This window comes from Chelonia mydas, chromosome 5 (assembly GCF_015237465.2).
Source record: "Chelonia mydas isolate rCheMyd1 chromosome 5, rCheMyd1.pri.v2, whole genome shotgun sequence".
Taxonomy (NCBI): Eukaryota; Metazoa; Chordata; order Testudines; family Cheloniidae; genus Chelonia; species Chelonia mydas.
Genome location: NC_051245.2, coordinates 50,943,732 through 50,963,768, shown reverse-complemented (window position 1 = coordinate 50,963,768; position 20,037 = coordinate 50,943,732). Strand labels below are relative to the sequence as shown.

The 20,037-nt window shown below is 46.6% G+C and overlaps 1 protein-coding gene across 6 annotated transcripts in view; it reads left to right on the top strand.

Moving 5' to 3' along the window:
* The first annotated feature begins 2,756 nt into the window (after nucleotides 1-2,756).
* SSBP2 (single stranded DNA binding protein 2) overlaps nucleotides 2,757-20,037 on the top strand; it is a 273,371-nt gene continuing 256,090 nt past the window's right edge. For 5 of the 6 annotated variants that reach the window (XR_006290932.1, XM_027828754.3, XM_037903177.2 and 2 more), the window contains exon 1: nucleotides 2,758-2,901. Coding sequence is in view for 4 of the 6 variants with exons in the window: in XM_027828754.3 (XP_027684555.1) it covers nucleotides 2,843-2,901 (59 nt within the window). In the remaining 2 variants the exon portion in view is untranslated. Of the gene's footprint in view, nucleotides 2,902-20,037 lie in introns of all 6 variants that reach the window. The other variant, XR_006290933.1, reaches the window with a different exon arrangement.

Here is a 20,037-nt window from a genome sequence, read left to right as displayed (position 1 = left end):
ACCCTGTATATCATTGAAACCACTTCAAGCTAGGAGATGCGGCAGCACCCTTCGTTCCAGCCTATGGTTGCCAGGGGATGTTGTGAAGACCAAAAATATAACTGAGTTCAAAAAAGAATGAGAGAAGTTCATGGAGGATAGGTCCATCAGCTGCTATTAACCAAGATAATCAGAGACACAACCCCCATTCTGGGTGCTCCTAAACCTCTGGCTGCTAGCAGCTGCGACTGGATGAAAGGAGTTGGATCTCTTGATACATTGCCCAGTTCTGTTCACTTCCTGTGAAGCATCTGGCAATGGCCATTGTCAGACTCAGTATGGCTGCTCTTGTGTTCTTAAGCACAATAGGGCCTCCATTCTGACTGAAACTTCTGGGTGCTACCGTAAGACAAATAGTAAACAAAAATAATGGTGAGTGTCTTCATATGAAAATGATGTCCCTGGTGTAGCTTTAAAAAAAGTACATAATTTCTCTTAATATATGGGAGTTACTAAATCTGTTCTAAATCCTACAGTTTTGGTTCTCAGGACATTGTGTGTTGAGGCCCTTTCTTTTAATTTGATTAATAGGAAGGGCAGGGCTAGTCAGTTGCTGCTGCTCACCACAGGCAGGGCAGGGCCAGACTGTTGTTGTTCTCCATCAAACACCCTCCATATGTAAGTAGTATTGCCAACTCCAAACATTCAAAATCATGAATTAGGCCCCAGAACAAGACTATTCACAGTTGTAACAGGAAATTGTTTAAAAAAAAAAAGTTTTGGAAGGCGACAGGGGTCTGAGTCTGGCCATGCTGAGCAGGGGGTGGGTGGGCTAAGGCTGGTTGTGCTAGTCACTGAGAAGTGCTGGGCGGAGGACCAGACAGAGGCAGCCTGTGCTGGGGGCTGAGCAGTGGGGGGTAGGGGGCTGAGGCTGGCTGTGCTGGGGGCTGAGCAGTGGGGGATAGGGGGCAGAGGCTGGCTGTGCTGGGGGCTGAGTAGTGGGGGGGGGGGGGCTGAGGCTGGCTGTGCTGGGGGCTGAGCAGTGGGGGGTAGGGGGCAGAGGCTGGCTGTGCTGGGGGCTGAGTAGTGGGGGGGGGGGCTGAGGCTGGCTGTGCTGGGGGCTGAGCAGTGGGGGGTAGGGGGCTGAGGCTGGCTGTGCTGGGGGCTGAGCAGTGGGGGGTAGGGGGCTGAGGCTGGCTGTGCTGGGGGCTGAGCAGTGGGGGGTAGGGGGCTGAGGCTGGCTGTGCTGGGGGCTGAGCAGTGGGGGGTAGGGGGCAGAGGCTGGCTGTGCTGGGGGCTGAGCAGTGGGGGGTAGGGGGCTGAGGCTGGCTGTGCTGGGGGCTGAGCAGTGGGGGGTAGGGGGCAGAGGCTGGCTGTGCTGGGGGCTGAGCAGTGGGGGGTAGGGGGCAGAGGCTGGCTGTGCTGGGGGCTGAGCAGTGGGGGGTAGGGGGCTGAGGCTGGCTGTGCTGGGGGCTGAGCAGTGGGGGGTAGGGGGCTGAGGCTGGCTGTGCTGGGGGCTGAGCAGTGGGGGGTAGGGGGCTGAGGCTGGCTGTGCTGGGGGCTGAGCAGTGGGGGGTAGGGGGCAGAGGCTGGCTGTGCTGGGGGCTGAGCAGTGGGGGGTAGGGGGCAGAGGCTGGCTGTGCTGGGGGCTGAGTAGTGGGGGGTAGGGGGCTGAGGCTGGCTGTGCTGGGGGCTGAGCAGTGGGGGTAGGGGGCAGAGGCTGGCTGTGCTGGGGGCTGAGCAGTGGGGGGTAGGGGGCAGAGGCTGGCTGTGCTGGGGGCTGAGCAGTGGGGGGTAGGGGGCAGAGGCTGGCTGTGCTGGGGGCTGAGTAGTGGCGGGGGGGCTGAGGCTGGCTGTGCTGGGGGCTGAGCAGTGGGGGGTAGGGGGCTGAGCAGTGGGGGGTAGGGGGCTGAGGCTGGCTGTGCTGGGGGCTGAGCAGTGGGGGGTAGGGGGCTGAGGCTGGCTGTGCTGGGGGCTGAGCAGGGGGGGGTAGGGGGCTGAGGCTGGCTGTGCTGGGGGCTGAGCAGTGGGGAGGGGGGCAGAGGCTGGCTGTGCTGGGGGCTGAGCAGTGGGGGGTAGGGGGCTGAGGCTGGCTGTGCTGGGGGCTGAGCAGTGGGGGTAGGGGGCAGAGGCTGGCTGTGCTGGGGGCTGAGCAGTGGGGAGGGGGGCAGAGGCTGGCTGTGCTGGGGGCTGAGCAATGGGGTAGGGGGCTGAGGCTGGCTGTGCTGGGGGCTGAGCAATGGGGAGGGGGGCTGAGGCTGGCTGTGTGGGGGTCTCACTTCCCCCGCTGAACACCAGGGCCGGGGTAACGCGCCTGCCGCTGGCTGAGCCGTGGGGCAGGTCTCGTTGCCCGGCGCGGCGGCCTGTGGGTGGTAGAGCCGTGGGGGAAGGAGGGGGGACGGTTGGTTAGCTGGTCGGGGGGAGAGGGGGCTGAAGCTGCCCGTGTCGCTGGCTGGGCGGCGGGGGGAGGGCCTGAAGCGGCCGGGTGCCGCTGGCTGTGGAGTCCAGTCCGCACTTTCCCTCTCTCCCCAGCGCTCTCCCTCTCCGGCAGCGGCGGAGGGCGGGTGTCGAGCGCACAGAACAGCCAGTTGTTTAAAATCCTTCTAGAACCGTTTCAAATTCCCCCTTGCGCTGGAGAAGGGAGAGGGGAGGGGGAGGAGGAGCCGAGGGGTGGGGGAAGCGGGGAGGAGGAGGGAGCAGCCAGTTTTGGTCTCCGCCTGTCAATCACTGTGTTGTGGGCGTGCCCGAACGTGCAGCGGACCAATGGTGTGTGTGTGTGGCAGTGTCTCCATGGTGACGGGGCTGTTCCTGGGGAGGCTGTGATGGGTTGACAGGTGCGTGACAGTCGGAGCTCTCTGCAGGCATGTACGGCAAAGGCAAGAGCAACAGCAGCGTCCCGTCCGACAGCCAGGCCAGGGAGAAGTGAGTACAGCCCGCCGGACCGCACAGGCGGACTGGGCGGGGGGCGCACACACCCTCACAGACCCTGCACAAAGTAACTTTCCTGCTCGCCGGAGAGGGGGCCGCGCGCACGCTCGCGGAGCTGAGGGGAGCCAGCGGGGAGCCGGAGCGGGGCAGCCAGGGCTTGGGGTGCGGAGGACCCGAGGGTTAGGAGTCGGGTGCACGAGCCCCTCGCTGGCAAGCTGGGGAAGGGTCCGGGGGGTTGCGAGCTGCTCTCGTTGCTGGGGGGTGGCGGAGGCAGCGGTGTCTGAGTTCCCCGCGCTTGGCAGGGAGGTGGGACAGGAGGCGCCCGAACCCCTCGCCCGTCGCGGGGTGAACGGCAGGTGACGGCTGAGCCCCGCGCACTGTGGGGTGGGGGTGCAGCGTGGGCGGGGGCTGAGCCCCTCGCATTGGAGGGTGACGGTCTAGGGCAAGGAGCGGAAGGTTGGGGGAGGCCCCCCTCCCCTGTCCCCGTCCCCAGAGGGGGTCTGTGCCGGTGGGAAGTGTTGGACTAACTTTGGTAACAAAGAGCCTAGCCTGTGCTGCTGGGGGGCGCCGCTGTGGGGCTCCCGCTGGGGTGGGAGAGGCAGAAGCTCCCTGTGCTGCCTGCAACTCTGCAGCTCTCAACTTTTTATCAGGACCTAATATCTCCCCCTGTCCTTCTCCGCCAGAGCCCTGATGTGCTCTCCCAGCCTCATCCCTCCCTAGGGTGGGGGCAGGACAGCGGGTTAGTGTGTGTAGGGGAGGAAGGACTGGGGGTGGGTGGGATGTGCATTGTTCCTTGGGAGTGAAACTGGGGCTGTTGTGGGTGGGGAAAAGGGATTAGTGGGGATGTTGTTGTGGTTGGAGGAGAAGGGGAAAAGGAGGTTGTGTAGGAAGAATGCAGAGATATTATGAGGGCCTGTTGGTTTGGGGAAGAAGGGAACATGGTGCTGATTTTTTTGTGGGGGGCTTTTGTGTAGTTGTAGGTGTGTGGTGGGATAGTGCCAACAGTACAACCAGTGACAATTAGAAGGATCTCTGTTCTATGGCAGTGGGGCATCCCTTTCCCCTGTATCCCCAACACACATGTTAAAGGGACACCAAGGACTTGAATTTATAAAAACTGACTAATCTTCACAAATGTTTTTATGAAGCCTCCTTTGAATATCATATCTTGATCTTTTTAAAAACATCCTTTAAAATAAATTGTATAGGTGTATTTCTGTTCACCTGATTATGTTTACAAATATCTTTTAGGGGAGGGAGAAACTGACTGAGTGTCTGGGGAAACAGTGAAACTGACTATACACAGCACAACCAAATGCACAAAATAAATAAACTGGAAAAATATAGAGAAATAAAGTGACTTGGTTAACTTCCTTCAGTTATAGTACTGTTAGATATTATTGGTAATTATAGTAGGTACAACATGCTTAGACAGAAATGTGACTTTCAAGTTGATGGTGTTTCTTTAAGTTTGCTGTACTTGCAGACTTGGTTTGCATTATTGAGATTTGTGAAGCACAGACAGGAGGTGCTTACTGTGAAGTAGGAGGAAGAGCCCATGTGTGATGGGCTTATTACAGGAAAGGGGGAGAAGGAAATGTATAGTATGTGGCTTCAATTCTTCTGGCCAGGACCATTCAGTCAGTCTGCTGCAGCCTGTGAAAGCTCAGGATAAAGCCATTGAGGGAGCGAGGGGACCTCCAGCCAGAAAAACTATTTGTATATATCTTGTGCAGAAATCACATTGCACATCACATTGCACACCACCCCAGAATTGCATTTAACATGAAAATGAATAGTCCAGGCATGACTGATGAGTTTCCTTCAGGCAGCGTGTCTTGAACCTTCACCTAAAAGTTTTCCTTGTTGCAGCATTTTAGAGGAGCAGCACTTCCTAATTCCAGAGGCTGGCACACACACACACTTCCTAGAGCAGTAGCAGGCCAGGCATCTTTGCTGAGAGACAAAGGAGAGGGAGATGCTTGAAGAGATTTAAAACATTGTTATTGCGTGATGTTTGGGAATTATATGTATAACTTTGAAATAGGGAATTGTACAAAGGCGGAGGGAATTGTTGACAAGAAATGAGAATTGCTGGTATGGGGTTTGAGACAGAACTTGAACAGACTAATCAACTGTTGGTGCTTCTTGCAAAAATATTTAGCAAAAAGAGTTAAATTAGCATACATTAGGACAAACATCATTTTGTTAGACTTGTGTAGAGAAATTGTAGAAGAATTTCAGCTGTTTTGTGCCTGGTACTTACCACTGTGTGTCATCTACTTTGAAAATTGCTAAAATCCAACCAACTAATATTATCTTGCTGTTGAATCTGTGAGGGGACCCTCAGATGAATCTGACTTTCAGAATGATGACCTTGTAGATTTAGTTTAGTTTTACTTCCTGTATGGCTTGCATCATGAAGATTTTGCAGTATTGTTTTTTTTTAATCTTAGGGCTGAAACGTTAACATATATATCTTTTTCTTTCTACTTTACTTTTCCTCCAAACTTTTGTACCAATAAGGCAATACTACTTTAACGTGCAGTATCAAAATCCTTAATATTCTACAAGTGAGGCCTGCCAAACTGAGCTATCACCAAGTAATAACTACCCTCCTACGTGAAGTTATGGGGGGCCTGCTAGATGGTGCTATTTGATTTAAATACATTCCATCTCCCATTCATTACAGCTAGCAGCTGGAAATCTGTACTGCTCATGTAAGGATTACCTTATGAATGTACAACATTTCAGGAGGATCGCTTTTAAACCATTGACTGAGTGATTACTACATAGTATTTTTGTTGACTACATTTATGGATGAAAATAATTTAGAATTCAGAAATAAACTTGGCTACTGCTGTGGCATGTCATTATTCTCACACACACACACACACACACACTCTTCAGAATTTTTGCACTAGATGTTTTCAAGTTCCTTATCAGTAGAACAAGATGCATTACGAGATATTTTTCCTTCCCTGGGTCTGTAAAATTTTGGTTTTGTCTTTGTTATGGTATTTTCCCCAGAATAGATGTCTGAATCTGGTTCTACTGAGAACATTTGTCATCAGATCAAAAAGAGTTTCCCTACAGAGGGAAACCTCTTTCCAACACATGAATGAAGTTGTGTTGATTTGAAAACTCTAGGAATAGAAAGGATGTTTGACTCAACTGATGTAAAGTATTTATTTAATCACAGTAGACTGTGACAAATAATTATATTAAAAAGTTAATCACTGTTATAAAAGAGTATAGTTTTGAAACAAGAAATATATGAGTTTGTTATAATGTTTCCTAAGGAATTCACGATGGTTGTAACACAGCTTTTTTTATACTGAACCCTTTAAAAAAATTGGTGATTGCTGCAGAGGGATGTCTGTCTCTCTTTGTCTCTCTCACACACACATGTGATCACATACTGTGTTAGAGACCAATATCTGGGAAAGTTTGTAGAATGCAAAATTGTTTAGTTTAACTGTATACTGTCACATCTAGTTATCTATGCTTAAGTATCTATGAGATTTGTTACTAGCTATGCATTTTAAACATTTTTTCCATGTTAAAATTGGGTTAATATTAAGTATTTCTTAAAATACAGTAGCATGAGTTTACACATTTGGGTCTTGCCTGAGAAAATGAGTGCTGGTGACAGAAATTCTTCACAAGAAGTCTATTAGTGATGGAGAATTTTTGAAGTGTGGAAAACTGTGCACACCTTTTGTTTTTTAAGAATCAAGTGTCATGGACATATAGACTGATCCCAGTGTCAGGTGTTTTCCTGGAGGTATATCTATATTAAATGCTGCTATCAATATAATTTTTTTATGTTTCTTAATTTTTCTTAAGTAAAATAAAGAAAAAATGTTAGGTATGTTTTACAATTTTCAGTCTAATATATCACTTTATAATAGCCCTTGACAGGTTTTCAGTGTCAAGATTATGAGAATTTCCTCCTATACTCTCTCTTTGTCTCTCCCACCTGACCTCAGGGGCAAGTCATTCATTTAAAGTATCTTAACAGCAAATCTAAAGTGAACAGATATGAAATATTTTCATCTGAATTTAACTCTACACCAAACGCATAGCACAGTTAAGTAAAACACTAAAAAGGAGGACAGAGTAGCTCTGAAGAACAAAGATTAAAAAGGAAGATGGATGGAAGGAAAATACCCCAGAGAAGCTCCTCCCTCCCCGCCATACTAGTTAAAGAATGGTAACTTGATTCTGGGGTTAGGCCACCCCACTTGCATAATGGACAGGAAAGTTGTATTCAACATTAGCCCCTCTACTACTTATGCTGTGCCAAAATCTAATAAGGCTCATCTATATTGTGAAAAGGATCTTAAATTTTTCTCAGCACCCATTTTTGTTGTCTCTTCTGGGCAGAATGTATTTCCCTGACTCCCTCCTCTACATCAGCGGTGGATTAATTCAGAGTTGGCGCCTGAACCTTGTCCCACTGCACTCAGTGACAAAACTCCATAAATTGATTTCAGTGGGAGCGGGATCAGATTTTTACATTCTGTGTGATTCCTTATATACCTTTACTTACAAGCCACGCTTTTTTTTGAGAAAAGTGGAACATTAGAGATTTATTTACATTAGTATTTACAAACATTTAATAAGGAAGAAAAATAGTATAAAAGAACTCATGGGCAAAATTAGATTTAGAAGAGAAACTATTCGGTTCACTTACACACACAAATAGTTGTCTGTATCTTCAGTAATCTGGATCTTTCAGCAGTTACTCAGCAAATCTCTAAACCAGGGACTTCAAGGTGCTTTTCCCCCCAGTGGACTGTATGGGTGTGTTGGCAGAGATTGAAAAATTTGTCAGATGCCTGCTAATCAGAGGAGTAAACCTACTGGACAGAGCTAATACAAAAGACGAAAGAGCCAAAATAAATTACCTTACAGATTGATCCTATGCTCATTTAAGTCAAAGGCAAATCTCCCATTGGACTTTAATGGTCTAGGATCAAAGGTCTAATGAAGGCCCTAGGTTTTCTTCCACCCCCAAACTGTAGGTAATGCAAGAGTGCTTGCATTTCTATTTAGGTGCTGTCCTTGGCCTTCCTCATCTTTAGTATTAGTCTGGCTGGTAGGTGTCTTGCAAATTTGACCTTTGCCAACAGTTGCTTGAAGAAAAATGGGGATTTTTCTTTTTTTCTTCTCTGAACCTGCTTGCTGTTGTGAGGAAGGAGGTCTCCTATGCTCTGTTCTTTTGGTTTTTGTTTTTTTGGGTCTTTTAGATGAATAGCTACTGTGTCTAGCTTGGTTCAGAATAATTTCCCAAGCAACAATAGAGTGAGTTCCTATAATTTTCAGTGGTGCCCACAGGATTCTGCACAGAAATTGTGAAACTGACTGGTGATTTCTGTTTCTGACTCTGCTTTTACTAACAAATCTGTGAACAGCAGCAGAAGTTCTGGAGTATTTTATCTGCAAACTCAGGAAGGCAGAATTACATCAATTCACATTATGAAAATATCTTTGCAACTATAAGGGTTGGAAATGTTATTATTATTATTTTTAAAAAAATGCTTAGATTTAAAAGAAACTATTAGTTTCGGCCTATCTCACCAGGGCAAATTTCCTACTCATCACTAAGAAGTCAGTGAGTCAGTTTCCAAGTCCTGAGTTATAGAATATGCTGATATCTAATTCATTTCCAATTCTTTTACTTTTTTGATTTTTCTTTTTGAGAGCTGAAGGCAAAAGCCATTTCCTCTGCCTGAAGTTGACCACTGACTCACTAACAAGTTTTTGAGTTTGGTTCCCTCCTCCCCCGCCATATCTCTTAGCAGATCTTCATGGTAGAACTTTTTATTTCAAAACTATTTGGAATAAATCCTGGAGAGCTGACATCGTGATGATTCCTGCCATCTTAAAATGTTTTTAAGGCTGTAGAGGTCAGTTTTAATTTCTAAATATGAAAACAGAATTGTCAGGTTAATCCAGATTGTTCTGAAAAATCTACTAGAATTGAGTTTACATCTTGATTTGATTCATCAGGTTGAATTGTACAGTATGTGGATGCTGCCTGTAAAAATAAATGTATTGGTTGCAGGAATACTATTATGGGACCCTATGTATAGATTTGCTGCAGTACGCAAGAAATTTTGATAAGGGGGGGGCCACATCCAGAATGTTTTGGAAATGACAAAAGTTTTTCATTTGTTTGCCATTGACCCACAATGATGCAGGTTTGGTGCATCACTGAGCAGGTGCTCTTAAGAAAAGGTTTCAAGTATATGGACATTTCAAACTCTGACTAAATTATCCTAAAGGGGCTGAATTACAATTATAAACCTGATTACACTCTAGATATAACACAAGTGGTAATAGCAGACATTAGCTGTATCAGGTTGTAGATACATAGGTTCATTCCAGCACAGCACTATAATAGGTGTGTAACTTTAAGCACATGAGTAGTCTTAGGGCTTGGCTACACTTGCAAGTTACAGCGCATTAAAGCAGCCCCAGGCGCCCTAACTCATGACCTGTCCACACTGGCAAGGCACTTAGAGTGCCTGGACTCTGCAGCTGTTAATCCAGCTCCACGCGAAGCATAACGCTTGTTGCGCCTCAGCTGAAACGCCCCAGCATTAGTGTGAATGAGTTAGTTGCATTACTGCGCTTTGATCGGCCTCTGGAAATGTCCCATAATCCCCTTAAGTCAAGTGGCCACTCTTGTCATTGTTTTGGAATTGGCTGTAGGAATGCGGAAATGCTCTTTCAAAGCTCTGTTTCTGACAGCTGGCATGCTTATCTGCTCTGGGATAAAGCAAACCGTTAGGGTGGAAAGTTGCTTGCTGTGACTGTGTGAGTGAGAGGTGGGGCTGAAGGCGGTCTGAACTTACAAGATAGCATGCTGACACACTCTCAGCACCCCAAAAATCCACTCTCTCTCCCCCCACATACACACAATACCACTCCCTGTCACACTCTCCCCCACCCCTCCCGCATTTGAAAAGCACTCTGCAGCCACTTGAACACAGCAATAGCTACCACAATGCACTGCTCTTTGTGGCGTTTCAAGAGCTGCTAATGTGGCCACGCCAGTGCGCTTCCAGCTGAGAGTGTAAACACTCGGCAGCGTTTTCCCTGCTGCGGTCTCCAAAGGCTGGTGTAGCTCCCAGTGCTCTACATCTGCAAGTGTAGCCGTGCCCTTATTGATTTCAACAGAGCTAAACTTAAGTATGTGCTTAAGCGTTTTGCAGGACTAGAGAGCTTGTGCTGGAGGAGGGTGGCAAAAGCTAAAGTATAAAAGATCATCTTTCCCTCTTTGCGCTGTTCTCTCCCTCTCCTCCCCCAACATACCCTAAAAATATGCTCTTTCTGTGTTATTCATCACCATGAGCAATTTGAGATTATGCATTCCAATTTTAAGTTTTTGCAACAGTCTTTAATGTTAAGCAAACCTTTCCTGAAAAAGAGTAATGGCTTACTTCTGGTCCCATTGAGGCCAACTGCAAGTCTCCCATTCATTTTAGTTGAGAGCATGATGGGGCTCCAGTTTAAAAATCTAAACCTTGTTGGAGGAAGCAGTCAGTAACTAATGGAAATCAGTGGATATGTTTTAACATTTCTTTTAGCTTAATTCGTTTTAATCTGATGTTAAGAAGTATAACCGCAAAAAGAAATAAGTAGAGGATGGGCAGGTGTATGCATATGTGCACACACAAAAATACATGAGGGTAGCTTACTTGTATATCTGGAACAACAGCTGTAATAAAGCATATTATATATTCCAAGAAGACACAAAAATAATACTCCTAATTGTAAAGCTGATAAATTTTGGTTCTTCTTTAAGTGATTGTGCACGTGGATTCCACTCTTGAATCTCAGGTGTCCCATGCACACGAGATTGGATTCCTTTGGCTAACAGTGACTGTTGGGGCCACACCTGCGTACCCTCATTCCCCCCACGTGAGAGCACTGTTCTCTCTAAGCTGTGTGCGCGCGCGCGTGCACACACATCTAAACCGCGCGCACACGACAAAACACCGCACGCACAAAAATTTGCATAGAAGAAATTTTTTGCGCACAGGGCCTGTCAAAAATTTGAGGGAACATTGCCCAAAAGCATAAAAGATGGAATGGGCCCAACCATTCCTCAGTTCATTCTTAACATCCAGGGCAGCGAGATGCCTGCTTCTCTGTGCATTGTGCTGGTTTAGTGTTGTTATTCTTGTTGCCTGTTGGCGACATACAGGCACACAAATACAAATTCTTATTTTAGTCATTTTCTGGATTTTAGGCTAGAACACACACCCCCCCCCCCCAAACAGGGGCTCTAGCAGTGGCAAAATCTTTGGGATTTAAAACTTGTCTCTCATGGGTTCCAATGCCACTTAATGATCGGCACTCTAGGTGCCTATTTTGTTTAGGAGAAGGACCCATTCCCAAGTGATGTACTGTTGTGTTGAGAGGTACTGGATATTGCTTTGATCGCAAACCTCTTTGAGATTAAATGTGAATATACCCTTCAATTAACATAATTGTCAGGATGAATTAATCAGAACCCCCCTCCCCCCACACCTAAGTCAAAAGAGGGCTGTGAACTCACCCAGGAGTTTGTACTGAATGGGCAGAGGGCTTTTGCTAAGTATTGTTAATGTTTTGTGTGTGTGAGGAAAAAGGTAGAACACTCAGAAACTGAGAGAGACTGGGAAACAGAGACAGCTGGAAAGAGCAGCTGAAAGCATGGTGTCTGACCCTGGAAGAAACCTGGGGAGGGTGCAGGCTGAAAAACGTGTTCTTGGTGCTGTAAACAAAAGAAGCTGTTTCCTGGTGTTTGATTCCTTTGTACATTCTTTGCAAATAAACAAAACAGCATCAAAGAAATACCTGACTGTAACCAATTTCTGCTCCCAGATGGAATATCCCCAAGGTCCCAAACTTTGACTACCCGCTTAGGTTAAAAAAAAAAAAAAAAAGGTAACAATACTATATGTTGCTTCTTCTCTAAACGGACCCCAGAAGCTAGAGAAACCAGCTTAAAAGTGTTCCTCCTGGAGCTTTCTAGTTAAGCCTCCTCAGACACCAAAAGGTAGGACATAGCTGGACACTAGTCCTGTGGTCATGGATCTCCATGAGAACCCTGGTGAGCTGAGATTCCACCTGATCTTTTGGGTTACATTGACTAAGAGGCCCCAGTTGTCCGCCTCTGTACCCGCTTTGCTGAGCTGAGGCATAGGTGACTCTCTCGAATGTCAGCTGAGTCTAGGCACAAGACTCATCTCAGACTCAACTATCAAAAGGCAGCCCACATCCTGAGAAGAAAGGTCCCTCTGGCATGCTGGTACTGACTGTTGAGAGTGCTGATGGTATCAATTAAACCTGGGAACTGCATCTCTTTTGGTACTGAACCTTCAACAACTGGAGCCTGGGTACCTGGCACAACTCCCACACTGTGGTCCTCAGTGCCCAGTGCATTGGTACCCGGGCATATATAGTACGAAGTGGTTTATCTGTGGGCCTGGTACCAGAGGCCCGACCCTTGGGGCACTTCGCTTGATACCGGCTGCTAACTAGACAGGGAGACATTGGTCACTACCCGTTGAGCTGGACGATCTAGCTAGCTTTCTATCCACCTTATAGTCCATTCATCGGCCCATACTTCTTTAACTTGCTGGCAGAAATGCTATGGGAGACCGTATCAAAAGCTTTGCTAAAGTCAAGGAATAACCGTCCACTGCTTTCCCCTCATCCACAGAGCCAGTTATCTCATCATAGAACGCAATTAGATTAGTCAGGCATGACTTGCCCTTGGTGAATCCATGCTGACTGTTCCTGATCACTTTCCTCTCCTCTAAGTGCTTCAAAATTGATTCCTTGAGAACCTGCTCCATGATTTTTCCAGGGACTGAGGTGAGGCTGACTGGCCTGTAGTTCCCTGGATCCTCCTCCTTCCCTTTTTTTAAAGATGGGCACTATATTAGCCTTTTTCCAATCATCCGGAACCTGCCCCGATCACCATGAGTTTTCCAAGATAATGGCCAATGGCTCTGCAATCACATCTGCAGTTCCAATTTCATTCCCTGCCCAATTAGAGCACAACAGAGCCACGGGACTGATGGGATGATCTTTCCTTTTCCTTTTCTTCATCCCCACTGGGGCATTGTAGGGACTCTTCTCCTTGGCTAGCATAGTGGGAGGTAGGAAGAGAATCTATGAATTCCCGTGAAGGAAACTATAAGGAGCAGCAGGAAGCTACCTATGGCTCATAGGGAACATCTGTCCTGGTACATTCCTATGTGTTCCCCCTTTCAGTACCCATACTTGCCTTAGCCCTACTAGATGCCTCGGGATGGGGGTGGGGTGCAGCTATATTCCCTTAAGCCTGCATCATTGGACCCCTCTAGAGATAGATCCTCCTCCTCAAAAAGGGAATATAAACCAACATAGCCAGGTCAGTTAGTGCAGCCTCTTATCCTGGAGAGGCAACCTAAAGAAAGTAACAAGGACAACATCTACAAGGGGAAGAACGACTTGTCCCCACTTCAGTCTCCTCTTCCTCTCCCAGTGAGGTTCCTTGATGCCTTCTTCAGTTAGTGAGTTAAAGGCATTCCAGGAATTCATCATGCATATGGCAGAGCCTCTGGAAGTGGTGCAGGAGAAGCCTCACAAGCTCCTGGACATCCTTCTGTGCCTGGCATCCTTCTATGCCTGGCAAGCTTGCAATGCCTATAAATGAGGGACTGTTGGAACTTGTGAAAGACCTGTGGCACACTAGCATTAATTCTGGCCACATCCAAGTGAGCTGAGAAGAGATACCAAGTCCCTTCCAAGAAACTTGTGTACTTATTCCCAGCCAATACCAGGATCACCTGTGGTAAGAGCTCCCAAATCTACACCTAGAAAGAAAGTCCCAAAGAGCCTGAACCTGTTTGAAGGCAAAGTCTATTAATCTGCCATCTTCCAGATGCGCATGACTAATTATTAAGTGCTTCTGTACAATACAATTATTTCAGCTGGACAAACTGTCTCAGTTTGTGGATAGGCTATCTCAAGATCACAGAAAGGAGCTAAAAGACCATCATGTCTGAAGGATAGCTGATAGTCCTCAGATCCTTACAGGTTCCACTGGATATGTCCAACATAGCAGCATGTACCTACATTGGTGGCCATGAGAAGATCGTCCGGGGGATTTCCAGGGAGGCTCAAACAACAAATATTAAGGACCTTCCCTTCGAGGGTAATTAACTTTTTAAATTCAAAGATGGATGAGGCCCCCTTTTCCTTAAAGCAGTGTTTCCCAAACTTACAACAGTTGCGTACCCCTTTTGAGACATTTGTTTTACCGGCATACCCCTTCTCTGGTGAAGATACTTTTGGGGGAGATGGTAGCCACGTTTTTATAACACGCTTCTAATTCATTTAATTCTGGATTAAATGTTTATTAGAAATAAATACAAAATTATATTACGTACAGTTGAAACAAAAATTTTAATAGAAATAATAGTTACATATAGAAGTAGTACTAGAAATAATTAAAATAATAGAAGCCAATCAACAGTCTGGCAGAACAGCGTGTATATATATATATATGGTGAATTTGTATCATTCTGAAATTAAAATACGCTGTTTGGTTAGGTTAGTGAAGAAAGCACTAGTTTTAATACTTACTATTTCGGTACTGAAAATTTTTCAGTACAAACCAAACTATTCAGTGCGAGGGATGGAACTGCTTCTGACCAGACACTATCGCGGGGATATCTCTCTCGATGTTTGTGATCTTAAGATGAAGATGGGGCTCCCCGTCAATAAGCTGATTTTGTTTTTTTGTTTTGATGCCAACCAGCGCAGAGAATCCGATCTCGCACAAATACGAGGTGGGAGAAGGCAGAAGATACTTGACAGCTTTGTCCGATAGAGCTGGATATTCAGAGCTAATCCCCAATCAAAATGACGTCAGTATATTTTGCTCAAATTTTGTTTTCAGGAAGCTATCTGAAGCCAGCTCCAAGAGCTGTTCTTCTTCTGAACAGAGGTTATTTGGCGATGTTTGAACATTGATGATAAAAGGGTTCCTTTTAAACCCTTTTAAAAGCCATTCAAAGGTGCTGTCCGGTTCAGGGAAATACTTACGAAGATCTTTCTGCAAGCTTTCCAAATGCTGCTTCATGGTTTGCAACACATCGCTATCAAGTTCATTAGTCGAATTTATTACTAAGTCATGAAGAGATGGAAGGGAATCCAGTTCACGACGACTAAGATGTTTATGCCACTGTTTCAATTTTGTGACCAAGGTGCTCACTTTTTCTTGAACATGGAATATGGATATGAGTTTCCCTTGCAAGGATAGATTGAGGTTGTTTAAATGAGCAAAGATATTTGCAATATATGCTAGTTTCCATAGTCATTTCCAGTCGTGTATATGGTCTCACAGGTTAAAAGTTTCATGTAAAAAACACTTGCAGTTCTTCTCGCAGCTCAGACAGGCGAATCAGAACTTTTCCATGCGAAAACCAACGCAGTTCAGTGTGAAATAGGAGTTGTATGTAATCACTGCCCATCTCATCACAAAGCTGAGAAAACAGCCGGGCGTTCAGAGGGCGGCCTTTCACAAAAGTGATTATTTTCACAGCTTCATCCAGTCAGAGCAGGCTGTGCAGCAGGGACAGAAGGACGGTGAAGAAATTTGGCAGCATGTGACCTCCAGAAGAAGAAAGGGAAGCGTCCATATACCAGCAATGCAGATACAGGTAAGCAACCGTTTTCATGTTCTCTCCACAGGTACTAATGTGGAGAGTGAACTAGATGATACATCTGAGGGAAGGGAACAGACGGAGACTCCACCGATTGGAAGGCATGAGATGCACTGTCCTAGGGATGAGGTTTCCACGACCACCGCTCCCAAGAGAAGGAAGCGGGCGGTGGTGGTCGGGGACTCTCTCCTCAGGGGGACTGAGTTATCTATTTGCCGCCCCCACCAGGAAAACCAAGAAGTCTGCTGCTTGCCAGGAGCTAGGATTCACGATGTGATGGAGAGACTACTGAGACTCATCAAGCCCTTGGATCGCTACCCCTTCCTGCTTATCCACGTGGGCACCAATGATACTGCCAGGAATTACCTTGATTAGATCACTGCAGACTACATGGCTCTGGGAAGAAGGATAAAGGATTTTGATGCACAAGTGGTGTTCTCATCCATCCTCCCCATGGAAGTAAAAGGCCTGGGTAGAGACCGTCGAATCATGGAAGTCAACGAACAGCTATGCAGGTGGTGTCGGAGAGAAGGCTTTGGATTCCAGGAAGGAGGAGTGCTAGGCAGAGACGGGCTCTACCTAACAAAGAGAGGGAAGAGCATCTTTGCAAGCAGGCTGGCTAACCTAGTGAGGAGGGCTTTAAACTAAGTTCACTGGGAGAAGGAGACCAAAGCCCTGAGGTAAGTGGGGACGTGGGATACCGGGAGGAAGCATGAGCAGGAGAGCGCAAGAGGGGAGGGCTCCTGCCTCATACTAAGAAAGCAGGACAAACAGCAAGTTATCTCAAGTGCCTATACATAAATGCAAGAAGCCTGGGGAACAAGCAGGGAGAACTGGAAGTCCTGGCACAGTCAAGGAATTATGATGTGATTGGAATAACAGAGACTTGGTGGGATAACATCACATGACTAGAGTACTGTCATGGGTGGATATACACTGTTCTGGAAAGACAGGCAGGGCAGAAAAGCTGGGGGAGTTACATTGTATGTAAGAGAGCAGTATGACTGCTCAGAACTTGGGTATGAAACTGCAGAAAAAACGAGCGTCTCTGGATTAAGTTTAGAAGTGTGAGCAACAAGGGTGATGTCGTGGTGGGAGTCTGCTATAGACCACTGGACCAGGGGGATGAGGTGGACAAGGCTTTCTTCCAGCAACTAACGGAAGTTACTAGATTGCAGGCCCTGGTTCTCACGGGAGACTTCAATCACCCTGATATCTGCTGGGAGAGCAATACAGCGGTGCACAGACAATCCAGGAAGTTTTTGGAAAGTGTAGGGGACAATTTCCTGGTGCAAGTGCTGGAGGAACCAACTAGGGGCAGAGCTCTTCTTGACCTGCTGCTCACAAACCAGGAAGAATTAGTAGGGGAAGAAAACGGGGATGGGAACCTGGGAGACAGTGATCATGAGATGGTCGAGTTCAGGATCCTGACACAAGGAAGAAAGGAGAGCAGCAGAATGCGGACCCTGGACTTCAGAAAAGCAAACTTTGACTCTCTCAGGGAACTGATGGCAGGATCCCCTGGGAGAATAACATGAGGGGAAAAGGAGTCCAGGAGAGCTGGCTGTATTTTAAAGAATCCTTATTGAGGTTACAGGAACAAACCATCCCGATGTGTAGAAAGAACAGTAAATATAGCAGGCGACCAGCTTGCTGATCCTTGCTGATCTTAAACACAAAAAAGAAGCTTATAAGAAGTGGAAGATTGGACAAATGACCAATGAAGAGTATAAAAATATTGCTTGGGCAATATGCAATCACATGCAATATGCAAGTGAAATCAGGAAGGCCAAATCACACCTGGAGTTGCAGCTCGCAAGAGATGTTAAGAGTAACAAGAAGGGTTTCTTCAGGTATGTTAGCAACAAGAAGAAAGCCAAGGAAAGTGTGGGCCCCTTACTGAATGAGGGAGGCAACGTAGTGATAGAGGATGTGGAAAAAGCTAATGTACTCAATGTGTTTTTTGCCTCTGTCTTCACGAACAAGGTCAGCTCCCAGACTACTGCACTGGGCAGCACAGCATGGGGAGGAGGTGACCAGCCCTCTGTGGAGAAAGAAGTGGTTCGGGTCTATTTAGAAAAGCTGGATGAGCACAAGTCCATGGGGCCGGATGCGCTGCATCCGAGAGTGCAAAAGGAGTTGGCGGATGTGATTGCAGAGCAATTGGCCATTATCTTGGAAAACTCATGGTGATCGGGGGAGGTCCCGAATGACTGGAAAAAGGCTAATGTAGTGCCCATCTTTAAAAAAGGGAGGAAGAGGATCCAGGGAACTACAGGCCAGTCAGCCTCACCTCAGTCCCTGGAAAAATCATGGAGCAGGTCCTCAAGGAATCAATTCTGAAGCACTTAGAGGAGAGGAAAGTGATCAGGGAACAGTCAGCATGGATTCACCAAGGGCAAGTCATGCCTGACTAATCTAATTGCGTTCTATGACGAGATAACTGGCTCTGTGGATGACGGGAAAGCAGTGGACATGTTATTCTTTGACTTTAGCAAAGCTTTTGACACGGTCTCCCACAGTATTCTTGCCAGCAAGTTAAAGAGGTATGGGCGGATGAATGGACTATAAGGTGGATAGAAAGCTGGCTAGATTGTCGGGCTCAACGGGTAGTGATCAATGTCTCCATGTCTAGTTGGCAGCCGGTATCAAGTGGAGTGCCCCAAGGGTCGGTCCTGGGGCCGGTTTTGTTCAATATTTTCATTAATGATCTGGAGTATGACGTGGATTGCATCCTCAGCAAGTTTGCAGATCACACTAAGCTGGGAGGAGCGGTAGATACGCTGGAGGGTAGGGACAGGATACAGAGGGACCTAGACAAATTAGAGGATTGGGCCAAAAGAAATCTGATGAAGTTCAACAAGGACAAGTGCAGAGTCCTGCACTTAGGACGGAAGAATCCCATGCACCGCTACAGCCTAGGAACCGAATGGCTATGCAGCAGTTCTGCAGAAAAAGACGTAGGAGTTACAGTGGATGAGAAGCTGGATATGAGTCAACAGTGTGCCATTGTTGCCAAGAAGGCCAATGGCATTTTGGGATGTATAAGTAGGGGCATTGCCAGCAGATTGAGGGACGTGATCGTTCCCCTCTATTTGATATTGATGAGGCCTCATCTGGAGTACTGTGTCCAGTTTTGGGCCCCACATTACAAGAAGGATGTGGAAAAATTGGAAAACATCCAGCGGAGGGCAATAAAAATGATTAGGGGACTGGAACACATGATTTATGAGGAGAGGCTGAGGGAACTAGGATTGTTTAGTCTGCGGAAGAGAAGAATGAGGGGGGATTTGATAGCTGCTTTCAGCTACCTGAAAGGGGGTTCCAAAGAGGATGGATCTAATCTGTTCTCAGTGGTAGCAGGTGACAGAACGAGGAGTAATGGTCTCAAGTTGCAGTGGGGTAGGTTTAGGTTGGATATTAGGAAAAACTTTTTCACTAGGAGGGGAGTGAAGCACTGGAATGGGCTACCTAGGGAAGTGGTGGAATCTCCTTCCTGAGAAGTTTTTAAGGTCAGGCTTGACAAAGCCCTGGCTGGGATGATTTAGTTGGGGATTGGTCCTGCTTTGAGCAGGGGGTTGGACTAGATGACCTCCTGAGGTCCCATCCACCCCTGATATTCTGTGATTCTATGATACTTGCTTTAGATCTGCCTGCATGTTCTGAGTGGCGAGTGCTTCCCTGTGAGTGCAACAATGAGTTGATTTTGCTTCTGGTGCAACAGCTTGAATATGTGCAACAACTCCTTTCTTTGAACCAATCATGGCTCTGCTGCCATCTGTGCTTATTCCAACACAACGACTCCAATCCAAGTCATTGTTTTTGAAAAGTCATCAATAACTTTAAAAATAGCTTCTCCAGTTGTATGTGTTGGCATAGGCTGGCAGAACAAAATATCATCGTGGACTTCATTATTCAGCTCGTATCTGACAAACAACAAAAGATTAGCTAAATTCACAGTATCAGTGGATTCATCTGCTTGCAGTGCATAGTGGCCACTCTTTCGTACTCTTGACAATAATTGCTGCTTCACTTTTTCGGCCATATCTGTGATTCTGTGATGAAAGGTGTTATTTGAGAGGGGGACACGGTCTATGGCTTTGCAAGCCTTGTCTCCAGTCATCACTTGCACCATTACTTCGACTGCAGGTTTTACTAACGTCTCGCCAATCACTTCAGCAGCTCCGGACTTTGCAATTATATGAAGCTACCAAAGCTTTCATATTTTCACCTCCCGTCATATTACGAATTGTTTTCTGGAACTTTTGGAGATCTTTGTGCTTATTTTCGAAGAACTCTATAGGTTTTCTTTCGTATTCTTTATGTTTGCTATCAAAATAGCGTTTTAGGTTGGATGGTTTCATACTTTCATTTGTGAGAGTCTTGTAACAAATCACACATAGTGGAACAG